Source organism: Misgurnus anguillicaudatus, chromosome 21 (genome assembly GCF_027580225.2).
Source record: "Misgurnus anguillicaudatus chromosome 21, ASM2758022v2, whole genome shotgun sequence".
Taxonomy (NCBI): Eukaryota; Metazoa; Chordata; class Actinopteri; order Cypriniformes; family Cobitidae; genus Misgurnus; species Misgurnus anguillicaudatus.
In genome coordinates, this window is record NC_073357.2 from 34664789 (window position 1) to 34679675 (window position 14887).

At 37.0% G+C, this 14887-nt stretch overlaps 1 protein-coding gene across 1 annotated transcript in view; it reads right to left on the reverse strand.

The window, feature by feature from the left end:
* Positions 1–852: 852 nt before the first annotated feature.
* Positions 853–14887, reverse strand: part of map2k5 (mitogen-activated protein kinase kinase 5) — a 59486-nt gene continuing 45451 nt past the window's right edge. The window contains exons 21-22 of the mRNA XM_055204383.2: positions 14417–14462; positions 853–3528 (exon numbers count right to left, since the gene is read on the reverse strand). Coding sequence (XP_055060358.2) covers positions 3418–3528; positions 14417–14462 — 157 coding nt within the window. The 3' untranslated portion in view covers positions 853–3417. The remainder of the gene's footprint in view (positions 3529–14416; positions 14463–14887) is intronic.

Genomic DNA, 14887 nt, shown 5'->3' on the forward strand with positions numbered 1-14887 from the left:
GATTTTAGGAAATAAAATTTGGTGCGTCCGAGATGAGCTAATCCCCGCAATTTAAAACAACAGCGGGGTTTAGTCATTCTTTTTGCTTTGATCACCATATAGCGTTACATTAGATGCACGGTATTCATGTAAACATTAAGGTCGGACTTTGTAAACGAACACTAACGGTGATCTTAGGTTCAATATGCACTCGTGCAGAGAGGAGAGTGACTCCGACCTCCGTACTGTATCAGATTCCTGTCCTCCACATTGCAGTCATCCTGTATACGGACCCTAACACTAGGAAACCCCATGACCACTAATGAATTATGTGTAATCAGATACCATCATTTAAACGCACGTGTGTAAACTATGTCATGCTAATCGTTTGAGGGATAATATTAAACCTAATCTAAACTAAAAGAGTGTTTAAATTAATAGTGTCTGAAGTAGACTAATAAAATATAAAATAATTCACTGACTTTATGTTAGTGATAACAAAACGTGTGAAAAAAGAAATAGGGTTCAAATACACACTGTCAGAAGTTTGAGGTCTTGCATGTTAATGACACAGAAAGTGTTTTTTCAACATGTAAATGCAACATGCATCCACTTTTATATAGACCAGATTCATCTACATAAGATTTACTTTTTAGAGATAATCTCAATTTAAATAATCTAAAACGATTCTTTCAATGGGAATGCAAAAAGAAAGGATTTCAAAACTGTTAAGGCATCAATATTACTATTAGAAAGAAATTAACTTTCAGTTTCACAAATATCACTAAAACTCTGCATTGTAAATGTGAAAATTTTGTAAGACGATCCTGTACAACACGGAAACAATGTATGAAATGCAGACAAATAAAACAATGCTATTTTAAATGTTTATTTATTAAATCACCTGGATGTTCAGACCTTACCTCAAATGTATGAGGTAGTCACATAGTTGTTCAGTTTCTGATAGATCTGAAATTTACTTTGAAAGTTGGCCAGATTATAATTTTTAAGAATTCAATATGAGACAGCTATATTCAAAATAAGATACAAAGAAAACTCTTCAAGAAGTCATACAAGTAAAACTATAAAACACAAGATCATATATTTTGGCTTTGGATTACACTTTAAAAAAAATGAGAGTATAAATGTAATTTAGGACTATACACATTGGCTCTATAAAATGACCTTTGTTTTGACATATTTATATTTAATAGAATATTTCTTCCATTTTTCTTAAAGATACAGGCACTAAAGAACAACATTTAATATCTGTCACTTTCATCAAAACCCAATCCATAAAGTAACACTTAACAAACATAAAAATGACTCCTATACAGTATCAGGGAAGGCAGATGTGTGGCTTATGTTTATTTGCCTAACAGCTGTCAGTGTAAAAGTTGAAGCATGATGATGCTCTTTCCTGCAGTGCATGAAAAAAGTGGTATAATAGTAGGTGAGCACAAGTCATATTCAAACTATGTTACAACGCATGAATGAGACTTTCCTCACTAAAATAAAATATTTTACCTAAACCAGTGCTGTGTTAGGTCACAGTGAACTGCTGTGCTAAAACCACAGTATCTGGGTTAAAAATTTTTATCACAGTGCTATTGTTGTCTACCAGGAAAATGTACATGTACATCCGCAGTTCACATAGCTGTTGAAACCCAATCTGAAGGTAATTTCAGATCTTTATATGAGGCCGGATTTAAGTAAAGTACAACATAATGGTTTACTAGAAATGAATGACTTCCAATACTGTACTCATCTGATTCTCCAAAATGTGCCTAACACAGGTTATAAGTGAAGTAAATTAAATCAATGCATCCTACAAGATGATCATTTTCCAGAAACCTTCAGAATCAAGCGGGCCAATACAGGGGCAAGGCCAGAACAAAACCAATAGGGTATATGCGCAACTTACTTCCGCATTCCTGTTAAACATAGTAGATCGCTTCCGGTTCTGTATGCTCTACGCTGACATGAAGCTGTTTTCATACATAAAGCCTTTAGGAGCTACCAAAGATGAGAATAACAGATGTTCAGTGGATATGCTCATTAACATCTTCAACCGAAGTAGAAGAAAATTTACTAGGGGTGCACCGATAAATGCCGATATACACTAATAATACATGGCCGATAACTATTCTGGATCGCACAGCCGATATTATTCACAGGTATTTCATGTACTACGGCTTTTGATCAGTAAGTCCTTATCGATCTGAAATCACTGTTAGTTTGAATTGTTTATAACATGCAATTAAAATAGCAACTCTTATTAAACATAATCATTATACATATTCTTTATTATCATGAAAATACCTGAAAAGGTTTGAAGAACAGCAATATAAATATATCCTTAAGCCATTTCCTGGAGCTGCGTGTCATAGCTGCGTGTGTAATGGTTCTTCGTCTACAGCGCATATTAAGTTTCTGCACAAGAGCGCCCTCTGGCCTTTGGATGTAGCGGCACTTCACCGTAATTCATTGAGAAGCATAGCAAGAATCATTGGCTGATATATCGGTGCACTCCAAAAATTTACTTACTTTTTTTTAGCTTTTAACAAAGGCATTTTTTTTCTCGCATACATTCAGATATTACAATAAAATAAGAACATAACACAAATAATAATACTATAACAATAACAAGCTACGATTGTACATACCGCAACCGGAAGCGATCGACCCAATTTTCCAGTTTGGTCACGTGACGTTCCACATATACCGTATTGGGCTCCTACACAGTCTTACAGGCTGCTGCTGCTACCGCTGGAAGTTCTCTACGCACCATTCCTCTGCCCAAACTGCTATCCACTGCCTTCAACTATAATAAAACATCATTACATTTTTCTAACTTCAATTGGGTACTGCCAATAACGGCAGACCATTTGTGAAACCCAAAAAAGCAGCTTTAAAACCAATAGCCGCATGACACGCACGACAGAGGAGAGCAATGTTCGACACACTCACACATTTTTTAAAACCGGAACCGTTTACCCGAACGCAAGCTGATTTATGATGCAGCCGTAATGTTTTGGCAACACCAGATTGTTGCTTTAAGTACAGAGACAGTTTCTCATTATTTATACTCAAATTCTAATCCGTGGGAATTAAATTTGAGTTGTGCAAGCACCCCCTGTGAGGGATCTTCTGCTAAAACATTTACTTTGAAGAAGTGAAAAGAAATCCATTGTAGACGAACAAAAAGTTAAAGATTTGGGTTTAAGCAATCCAATATTCTCGGTCCAAGTCACACTGCTACTGCCAGCAAAATCTGCATTAGACTCTTAGCAGTTCTCACACTGTGCATCGCTGCAGCTAAAGGTTGGGATGTGGTGCTCTACGTGAGGTTCTGCAAGCTCAGCTGCTGCTTCTTTAGGTTCAGTGAGAGGATATTTCGAACCCTTCTCCCTTATCTTCATCATGTGCCGGTGTTCTTCACATCAGCCTTTGTGCCTGCTGGGCTTTGCGTTCCTCTAGGCTGCGGCACACCCACATGGACACAACTTCTGTGTTGCCATCATTGTATTGCATAATAAATGAATGGTCCTAAAGGAGAATAAGAGAAGAGCACACACAAAGACTGATAAATTAACGTAATTGATTTTTTTTCATTGTGGTTTCTCACTTTCACAAAGCAATATAAATTAGTGATGGAGACTGAACAACAGTTATATCGACTGATAGCCCAAAAATAATGTGATTAACAGAAGCTGCATGTTTACTTTCCAGATGTCCAAATAGATCAAATCTGTGTATTGTAATGCCAACAGTGGTAATTTACCTCTCTACGCTCAACAAAGTTAAACAGAGACAGGCTGAGCAGTGTAAATGAGCACATCAGACCTAATTTCTCTGCCACAAAGCCTCTGAAGTACTAATAACTTGATAATAAATTGTCCGGCTACAACAGCAGGACAGTGAACAAACGTCAAACCATTAGAAAGCCTTAATGAGAACCCATTACAAACTACAAGAGAACAGGCTAAACTGAACTGGGAAAACAAGCTGGCAAATCGAACCCACAATCCGAGAGAATACTGCTAATCTGTAAACAACGAGTGCGTTTTATCACATCCTAAACTTATTGACACTTTGGAAGACTTTCTTCCTAACACAGCAATGCCAGTCTTCCTCATCATTTCCCATTCGTTCCTTCCACCACTCAATGAGGACAACGTAATGCCATCAATCGTTCTGTCCTCATAATGGTGAGTTCTGCATGTGCCACAGTGAGGTTAATCACTCTCAGTGCTGGAGTGTTAGAAAGGGCAGTCCTGAGGGGCAGCTCTACCAGATACCCATCTCATCAATCACACAGCCCAGGCCACTGAAATCTCTGTGCCAGCTTTACCACCAGACCTGCTGGTGTATTATGCAGCTCTGCAGATGCGTGCCTGCTTGGTGAGGGTTTGATCTCAGACCTGACATCAAAGAGGCAATGCAGAATGTGTCATCGGTGCGTGTAATCATCACAAACTAGGAGAAAACCACGAGTGGATGCATACAGTACTGTGCTAAAGGCAACCATGCTAGAATTAGATTTGATGTTTTAGTGATGTAATAGTGATCATATATAATTGTTTCTCAGTCTCTTTAATAGAATACATCCAGAAAATACAGGAAATGTGTATATAGTATTAAAAACTGTATAAAACTGATGTGTCAAGTTTTTAGGGTAAACTCCCATTCCACTTGAGCAATAGCAGGAAACTGCAGGATCTCTTAAACCTGAATAAAATTAAATCCTAATTTCTTTTTACTTCATTCTGCTCAAAAACTCTCAAGATGTGTTTCGTGCCGAGATAGGTCACACTAAACACAGACGATGCCTAAAGAAGACATTTAGTCCTGAAAATTTTTTGTTTGTGTACATATTTCCTGTATTTTCTGTTTGTATCTTAATAAAATAGATTGAAAAATAAATATGGATGGACATTAAAACTTTTAAAACAACAAGTCTGGTGGTGGTGGCCTAAGACTTTTGCATAGTACTGTATGTGAGCCTGTCTGTAAAATCCAGGCTAAAGTCTCAAAGTTTGATTTTAGTCATTGATTTAAACAGGGTTCCCACACCTTAGTTGACTTCATTTTCAAGGATCTTTCCAGGTCCAGTACTCTCAAATTCAAGGACTAAATGAGCGGACACATTTCAGGGGGCAAGGTTACATCATGTTACCTTTAAAGATACATTGTTACAGTTCCCTTTTGAGGGAACTCGTGCTGCGTCACTGCGGTGACACTTTGGGGACGCTTCCAGAGGTAAGTGTGTCTGAATGTGTATATCAAATTCAACCAATAGTGAGGCTTAACAAAAAAAACAGGGTGACGCGGGAGCCAGGAAGTATATCGCTATCTGAAATATTGCCAAAGATGGCATTACAGGGACACAGGAAGTATGGCAAGGAAGACGCAGCGTCTCGTTCCCTTTTCATGGAACAACAGTTAGATACGTAACCCGAGACGTTTTCATGTGTCAAAAACAATTATGCAAAAAAGCATTTTGGTATGAATCAACATTCGCATACAGAAGATACAAGCATTTAAAGAAACAGTTTAGCACGTGTGCTTAAAAAGTCTAGAATTTTTATGATATTATCCTACACTACACAGGGAATAATATGGATTTTTTCCAGAAAACTTCTTTCATTAAATAGATTCAAGCACTTTCAATGATCTGTATCTATGTATGTTTTTTTTCAAAAACTTCACAGGGCCTTGATTCACAAACTTTCAAGGACCCATGGGAACCCTGTTTGAATCTTTGATGTGGCCTTACTAAGTTATATTTTCACATACACTATTCTTTACATTATCTAGAGTGATTTTATGGCTTTAGTTGGGTTTTCACAGACAGGCAAGGTCACATATCTACAGTGTTACAGAAGTGCTAAGCAAACAAATCAAACAAATGTACACCCTGCCGACTTGAGCTTGCGTCTGATGACCTGAAATAAATCAGAGCTTAGACGGTCACCTGCTTGTTTGGCTGTGCTGAGATAGATCACGAACGCACAAATCGCCACCTGTGTGTCCCTCTGTTCTCTGTATGTTTGTGTGTGTTGAAGCATGCCAGAAACAGGACCTTCATTAATTAACCCACCTGCTGCTAGCTTAGCACACTTGCAGAGTAGAGAAGCCGTGTAAATACACTGTTAGTTAGGTCGTTACCGTCTCCGTGCTTTACCTTTCTAACACGTGAACAAAAAAATAAATAAATGGAAAAATCCCATTTTAAAGTGTGGCTACATTAATCACAGCCCCATATCAAAGTGTGATAATCACCTGAATTCTCCATTAAAGTAAAACTGCCAAACCCGGGGGAAATCTCACCTCTCTCTTTAATTGTTTTGAGTCTGTTAAAGGCTTTTTAATCGAAGATTAATTTATGCATTTTTAAATAACTCTACATATGATTAATAAGCTTGAAAATTAAAAGGAGTCCAAAGCAATTATAACAAGTGGTTGGTCATCACCTCATTAGAATGTGTTGGCGAACGGCGACAGCTCCTCGTAACGCGCGTCATTGTATGTGTGTGCGCGTGAGGCTGGTATTGAAGCCGAGAGAAAACGTGCGCGAGTATGAAAGGTGAAGAAGTCGGCATAATAACTGGGTCTTTTCAGATTTGCATACTAACGACCTGCTCCCGCTGGATACGGATGTGTATGAGGCTCTTGAACAATGTTACGATTTCATAAATGCTGCTGATCTTTTAATTCAACATTTAAGTCACAATGGAACAGACCATCTATCTGGATTAAAAAGCTGCAGGGTAGACCTACTTGGCTTATAGCTAAGCTAACACTATGGAGTCAAATAGCTACAAAAAGATGTCCATTTATTTAATTTCCAAAAATTGCCTAAGCTACAAAAAGTTAATTATTTCTGCCAAATGATATCAAAAATTTTGGGGGACAAAAAGTGCTTGATGTCTTGGAAGAACCCTTGTTCTCGTGGGGTAAGCGGTAGAGATGGTAGACAGACAGCGTGTCAGAGAGCTAAAAGGTAGGATTATCCTCTTGGGAGTTCAAGAAGCTCCTCAGCGTGCTAATGTGTAAACAAGTCATCAGAGCAGTGTCAGAGGGCTTTTAAAGCCTGTTCTCATCAGAGTCCCTACGGCACGGGCCACTGGCATTCAGCGGGACCGTGTGTCTTTTTAAAGGCCGTTCCCATGGGTCTTAAAACACATGAACACAAGCGATCTCTCCTTAGCTCATCAGCCCACGCAATCAGGAAACGTGGGGGTGGATATGGTAACGTTGTGACAGATTCAGAGAGTCGGTAGGACTCTTTCTGCTTTTGTTCTTGGCTGAAGCTCATATCTACTGCAGCTGAGCCCCTGGACGGCCCAAAGGGACGGGGAGGGGGGTTGCAGAGACCAGGAGAGGAGAAAAGGTGCTAAAAGGCTGAGTGACAATGACAGAAGTCTAAGCAGAGGAGAGGGATGTCAATCACTGCACTGCATTCAAAAAACTAAAAGCTTTATGCGAATTTACTCACAAGAGATCGTTCTGTTTTTTTTTTATTGACTGAAAAGTTGGTTACGTTTCTCTTAGACGTACTCGCTTCCTTAATTGTATATTTTGCTTAACACGAGAACATCCTGCATTCAGTCAGACACTGTATAATACAAAAACACAAATGGGTGATTCTCGCAAGATTAGACTTATGAGGTGTCATGAAACATTTTGATAAAAAAAGTAAATGCAAAGTAAGAGTATCAAAATAAGCAGCATACAGTTACAAACATCTCTTCATGTTCTATTTTGCACATGATTTCAGATGACATCATACATACCAATTTTGTTGTTTTTTCCACATTTAAGGGGAAATTTTTCATTACCACAACGTGTCAATGACTGGATTTGGGTTCTTTGAAATGGAAAAATTTATAATTAAAAAATCTAAAAAATAAAAAGCTTCAGTGCATGTTATACTATAAACATTTACAGTAAAGAAACATGTGGTATTTGGTGATCATTGGTAAATGTAGAGACAATAATAAGGAATATAAATGTGTCCAAGAAAAAATGTCTCATCCTCCGCAACAATTTTCAATCATTGTTTAAGCCCTCAATGAACTAACATAAAAAAAAATTGTTGGAAGGGACATAATTGACTGTGACACTCCAGATGGCTTCCAGGTAAGCAGTTCTTATTTTTTTCTCCAGATAAAAGTTGAAATTTTGTTTGTCATAGTACCTAGACAACTTTTTAGTTCTCATTAAACATGAGTTTGTAAATGCATATATTTAATGTAATATCATGTTGCGGTAATGATAATTTTTGATAATGATAATCAAAAAATATATATATAAATAATTCTATAGGAATTTTTTTAAATCCTCTAAAAATAATGGTTATAGTAAGTTCAGACCTTAATCTTATATGTGCAAAAACAATTATCGGCTTAAAAATCTGATGCTGGAAACCTTCTAAGTCTGGATTTCATGAGAATCACCCAAATAGATTTTTGTTCTTTCTAATAATGAATTCAATGCTAAGCATAATTGAAAGCGATGAAGAAAGTGAACAAACACTAAGATATGTGAATGACACGTTATCAAATCCTGCATCATCGCTACATTAGCAGCAAGATCTCTGTGGACTGCGCTGTCCGTGGTGCTGAAAAAACCCAGCTGCTGTGTTGACAGCTTTTAAAGACTCTAAGTGCAAACTCGTGAGCAGACACACGACGTGAGACTTCTGCAGTCCACACTGTGGGGGAATTTAAGTTGCTCCCAGTGGCATTAAAAGAGTAGAGGAAGAACTGCACTTTTATAACTGTTGAGTTAAGCATTAGTGCATGTTTGCCCTTTACCAAATTTTCAGAAAGTAAGAATCTTATAAATCAGACTACCGAATATAAGATTATCTGGATTTAATTGTTCAAAAAGTTTTCAATGCAAACGTTTAGTTACAATAAATATGGTACACATCGGGGGGTATTGTTCAGATACGCCAGGCATTTCCAAAGCTTGATAAAAGGCTATTTTCAAGGACCGCAAATAGTAATCTACAAAAAAGCCCTGTGTTCTCCAAGGGCAATTCTATTGAATTCCAAGTAAATTGTTTCTTTCATAGCAGATAACGGTACATAAACTAGTTTGTATTCCTTTCCTAGGCAGCATTGTGTTTGTGTAACCACAAAGGCATATACAGAAAAAAAGCATTGGGAATGACAGCCATCCAACGGACCAGACACAATAATAGCCTTTTTTATCCATCTAGTTTACAATTCTAAAAGTTCCTAACAGTAAATGTTAATCCTCATGAATAGAATGACATTGTGGTGTCCCTTAAATGTTACCTAATGACTGAAGATGTGCTTAGATTTCCTAACAGACAGTGATATACACACAAATGGTTAAGACTGCACAAAAAAACTAATCGGGTTCACTTTGTAATTTAATGTTATTTATACAGTAAGGACTATGCAGTTCTAGTTTACATTTAATTACTTTATTAGATGCTAACTGCATTTTGTTGCCTTGTTTACATGTGCAAATTTCAATAAAGTTGAATCTAATCTTTATTCAATTTCTGTTTGAAAAGTAGGCGTAAAATCAGTGTTGGTTTTAATTGTATGTTTGTTCTATTGTATTTATTTGTGCTATTGCTCATAATTTGATTATTTCTTATTTTACTACTGACTGTTTACTTGCCTTTATAGAAATTAATAGAAGTCAAAAACAATATAAATAATAAATAGGTCTATTTTTGTGTGTTTTTTGTGGAAGGGCCAGTTAAAATTGTGGAAAAAAAAATCGAAATACCCCAAGCAGGCCAAAATCATCCTTAGCAGTGAGGCCTAATAGACTTTAAAGAGCACCTATTTCATTGCTACAAAAACATTATTTTGTGTATTTGTTATAATACAATGTATTTGCGTGGTTTATGGTTCAAAAAACACATTATTTTCCACATAGCGTACATTTTTGTAACTCCAGATTTCACTCTCTTCCTGAAACAAACAGATTTTAAAAGCTCTGTGTCCCTGATTGGCCAGCTAAAGGCGGGCGTACACGGTGCGATTTTTGCTGTCGTAGGAGCTCGCATGCGATTTTTTTTTCTCGGGACCAAATCGTTCCTGCTCGTATGGTCGCGGCTCGCACCGTGTGAGAGGAATTACGAGCCGAGCCGAGCAGGTTACGAGCACCTTACGACCTCCCGATAATTTTTAAACATGTCAAAAAAGTTCGGGAGCTGTCGGTATAAATTCGTAGTGTTGGTGCGGGTGAACGAGACGATCTGGCAAAGCACTTGAAGTTGACCAATCAGAATGTACAAAACACAGAAGAAGAAAGACAAATGTGGCACTGCTACCTCAAATCTGGACGACAACTCTATAGCTGGCTATATGTTTCGCGCACACACACACTCCGGTGACCGGACATCATGACAAATATGACAGGTCCTTTCAGTGACGACCTCTTGATCAGCTTCTTTGCCTGAAAAACCTGTCATACGTGTTTTTGTGATGTCCGGTCACAGCTTTGGATGTGTGCGGAAACAGGAGAGAGTGTATAAAACGAGGGCTACTTTTTGATATTAAAACTTTTTTGTTTTACTTTGTAATACTGTTGATTTTTCTTTACTTGTTAATATGTTTATCATTATTTACAATCTAAACATAAAATAAGCCAACTAAAACATGTAATAAATAAATATAAAAATTATTAGACTCCGTGCAGAGACCACTGGTTTAAACAGTATAGGATGGACAAAGAATGTCGCAATTTTGTGTAATCCAAGCTGTGCCAAAGTCGCTGTAGTACAGTTTATAAATGAATGGATATTAAAAGGGCTGGCGTGACAGAGAATAAAAAGCAACGGAATGTCCATGTTTAATAGGCTATAAGATATGCATTTATTGTTTTACACTTTTTACTCATATAATAAATGCAAAATAAATTGTCAATGAACAAGAGACTATATTAAACATGATGATCATACGCGGAGACGACGTTTTCCAGATTATTATGGAGCTTCTGCTTTAGCTTAAACGTTTTTGTTCGGTGTTTTTTACCCATATATATATATTTTACATATTTTCGACCAAAGGAACACATGATATAGCCCAATGTACGTTGTTATGGTAGCCTAAGCTTGTTCTGAAATGATGAGAATATTTAAATGACTAAAAATGTAGTCTATCTCTGAAACTTTATTTAAATAATGATTAATTTGTTTTCATACTATATTGGTATTGCTATGTATTAATTTACATAGGCCTACTGAGAAAATGCCATATATTAATATGCAATGCCTTCTGTATGGCATTTATTTTGTACATTTACATGAGCACAAATGCTGCGTGCACTTTTACTTCAATACCCCGCATTGACCGAGGGTCCGCGTACATTTGCACTATACAATGCAAACAAGCCTAGACAATGTGCTTAATATTACATTAAATGATTTTCGTTTTACAAATTAATATTTGGCTGTAGATGTATTGTCTAAATAATTTAATCATAAAGGGAAAGACGTGTTACGTTATCTTACCTTGCGTTTTACCTCAATTGCTCCTCATTCTGCATTTACAAATAAATAAATATGCCCACTGAATTTGTTTTTAAACGGTCATATTTATAAAAAAGCAACAATATATGTAACATTAATAATACCAATATAGATATTTACTTGGCACTACAATCATGATATATTAAGAAGATAAAACCGCATATGCGCTAGCAAGAAAAACCACTGCCAGAGAAATTCCTTCACCGCCACAGCACTAGACCTATATTGCAATTTCGGAATGCATAAACAGAAATACAAAAAAACAGAAACAGTTTTCTGCACAAAAGCCAATATCTTTGCCGTATTCTTCTTGTTTTATTTTTTGTACATTCTGCCACTCACAGGTGCGAAATTGCTTACGTCAGAATTCCTCAAGTCCTACAGTAAAATCTTGTCGTGTGTGACTGCGTACGAATTATTTTCGCATAATCTCACTCGTGTCGTGTGCGAGAGCTCACGACGTTCCGACCGTCAGAATTCGCACCGTGTACGCCCAGCTTAAGCTGTACGTGCTGACTGTATGGAATACCTCTGACGTCAGCAGGAAATCTGACGCTCCTTACCATGTTTGAAAGATTCGCGCACAATGCAATGCTAACATGAGTTAACTTACAGGCTGTGAGTCCATAGTGGGAGAAGTTATGATAATGTAAGTCTTGTCTACATCAACAATCCCAGGAAGTAAACTGTTTCCTACAATCTGTGTGTTTGTTGTAGTCCAAGAAAAGAGATTTACGTTGGAGACGATAACTTGCGTCATCGCTTACTTTGGGGTTTGTACCTTTTGCATATCCTTAACATGTACTTATACACATTAACACACCAAAAGGAAATTAAAAACGTTACTCGGACAATAGGTGCTCGTTAAAGAGATGCGTGAATGGAAGTATTAATAATACATTTGGAATGTTTATCATTATATTGTAATGTTGAAGCACAAATGATTCAAGATGAACTTAGCTTAGTGGTCATAGAAGTTAACATGAAGATAGTATTATATACAGTGGCTGTAAAAAGTTTGTTGGTGCCATTATTTTATTTTAAATTTAATCAAATTACACTGTACAAGTTACTTCAACTTACTATTTTATATCTTGACTAGTGATGAATTGGTGTTACTCATAAAAGTTTTGATAAGTTAAGTAACAAAACATGAGTTGCCATGACTTACTGATCACATTTATTACACTGTATAGGACAGCTTAAAGTGTGTGTTGCAGGTTAACCACCACTGTCGATTAATGGGTACATAAATCACTCAAGATATGTGTATAATTTTTTAAATGTCTCAAAAATGGTCTTAAAGACCACTTTTTTTACGTTTTTGGTATTAACGTTTTTTTAACGCAATTCTGCGATGACGTCACGTTGGGGAGAAGTGGAGAAAGACTCAGCCAGAGCCATAGAGATAGATGAGACATTTATTGCTGTTTAATACTTACGTATATAATTTGGAAATCATATATACATCGTAGGAAATATATAATGTGTTATACTGCAAAGTTACCTTGCTAATTATTATTTATGATATATGTGGAGATAAATAAAACTTCGCAAATCTGCTGATTTGATCCATTCATGTCCTGACCACCAGGCTAGAGATTTTTAAACATCCTTAATCCACACTTACTAGTCTATCAAATAATATCTCAAATATATTGTTTTGTGAAATAAAAGGATGCTTTGTTATATTGTTTATGCGATTATAACTAATCACACGATCATTTTATATGCAGCAGCAGTCAGCAGCTGCAGCATACTCGGATCTGACCGCATACATACTGTAATAAACAGGCGTTCGGCGGCTTTTTACATCACGACAGACTATGCCATTTGAGGAGGAACCGCTCATTGATCACCGTATTTTTATAAATCCTGTACATGTTTGGACCTGCCGAACAGGTTGAGCACTTTTATACCACTTTTGACCAGCGGGCTGCGGGAACGGGCGCACATCACGCCGCCAGACGGTGTTGCTAATATAACGCGAAATGTATAGCTATTATCAGATCGGCCCACCAGGAAAGTCCCGACTCTCTCGATTGCCATTCCGCTACTGGCTGTAAGAAAGTGAGTGCGTTTGGGTCGCTGGTCCCCGCGAACAGACGTGACGTGCTTCACTCACCTTCCAGGATTAGAGACATGCTGCCAAAACCGTTTGTGCTGAAGATCGCATAAAGTTACACCCATTTCAGGCAGGATCATGGACCCCCTCAAGCCAGCATGCACGAGTATGTTAATTGTTTGTTTACTTTCTACACGAAGATATGCTAACGTTATGCTATCTGGCTGTCTGCCTATCTCTCTATACTAGCCTATCCATCTGTCTATCTATCTGTCTATCTATCTGTCTATCTGTCTGTCTGTCTGTCTGTCTGTCTGTCTGTCTGTCTGTCTGTCTGTCTGTCTGTCTGTCTGTCTGTCTGTCTCTATCTATCATCTGCGCTATCAGAACTCTACTTTACTCGTCTTTCTATAGTCATTCTTAATGCTCTCAAGGCGGCTTTGGTCAATTCTCTCCCCAGCGTGACGTCATACAGTGCGTTGTGAGGGAAAGGAGAATCATTGCAAATTGCTGTACTTTTTCATACTTTTTCGGGTTTTGTGATACCCAACAACATAAAATACAATGGATAACAGTTTAAATGTTTATTATCAACAAGCAAATTGCACAAATTCTTTGAAAAATTTTACCTGCAAAACGCCCTTTAAGTTTTTTTAAAAGAAACATGAGAAACAACAGGTCAAGGTTTTAACCAAAACCCTTGTGCACAGTCCCAACAAAAAGCGTTTTTTTGATCATCAAATACACCCATTCACGAACTCTGTCTTTGTAATAACTTCACATTCACTTTCTAATCCTCATGAAGGTTGATCTGCACTTGTTTAAAGGGAGTGAAACAGACTCACCATAAGGTTGTTCGGCGCAGGTCTTTCTTTGGGTTGCTTCCTCATACTGTGTTGACAAAAGAAGAAGTCGTCATTATAAATGTAGTAATTAATTCTCCATTGTTCGTTCGAAAGGATGAAAGAAAAATGTGCCAAAAATCCTTGAGACTAAAAAAGAAATAACACTAAAGATGTTAAACCTTGACGTACCAGCTTCTCTCAACAATAGGGAATTGAACAATCTCTTCACTTATTTAATAACTCTTTTTACTCAATATTGAAATAGCTGTTTTTAGAAGTAGTGGTTTCACATATGTGCCTATATTTGTCTGACATTGTCTAAAGAATGTGTTTAAAAATATTAAAAATCACACTAATCTTATGTTTTTCAGTTAAAAGCTAGATAATTGATCAGAACGTAACTTAAATCATGAATCTCACAATGATGGAGCAATCTTTAAGTCTCTTTTAAAGGAACACTCCACTTTTTAA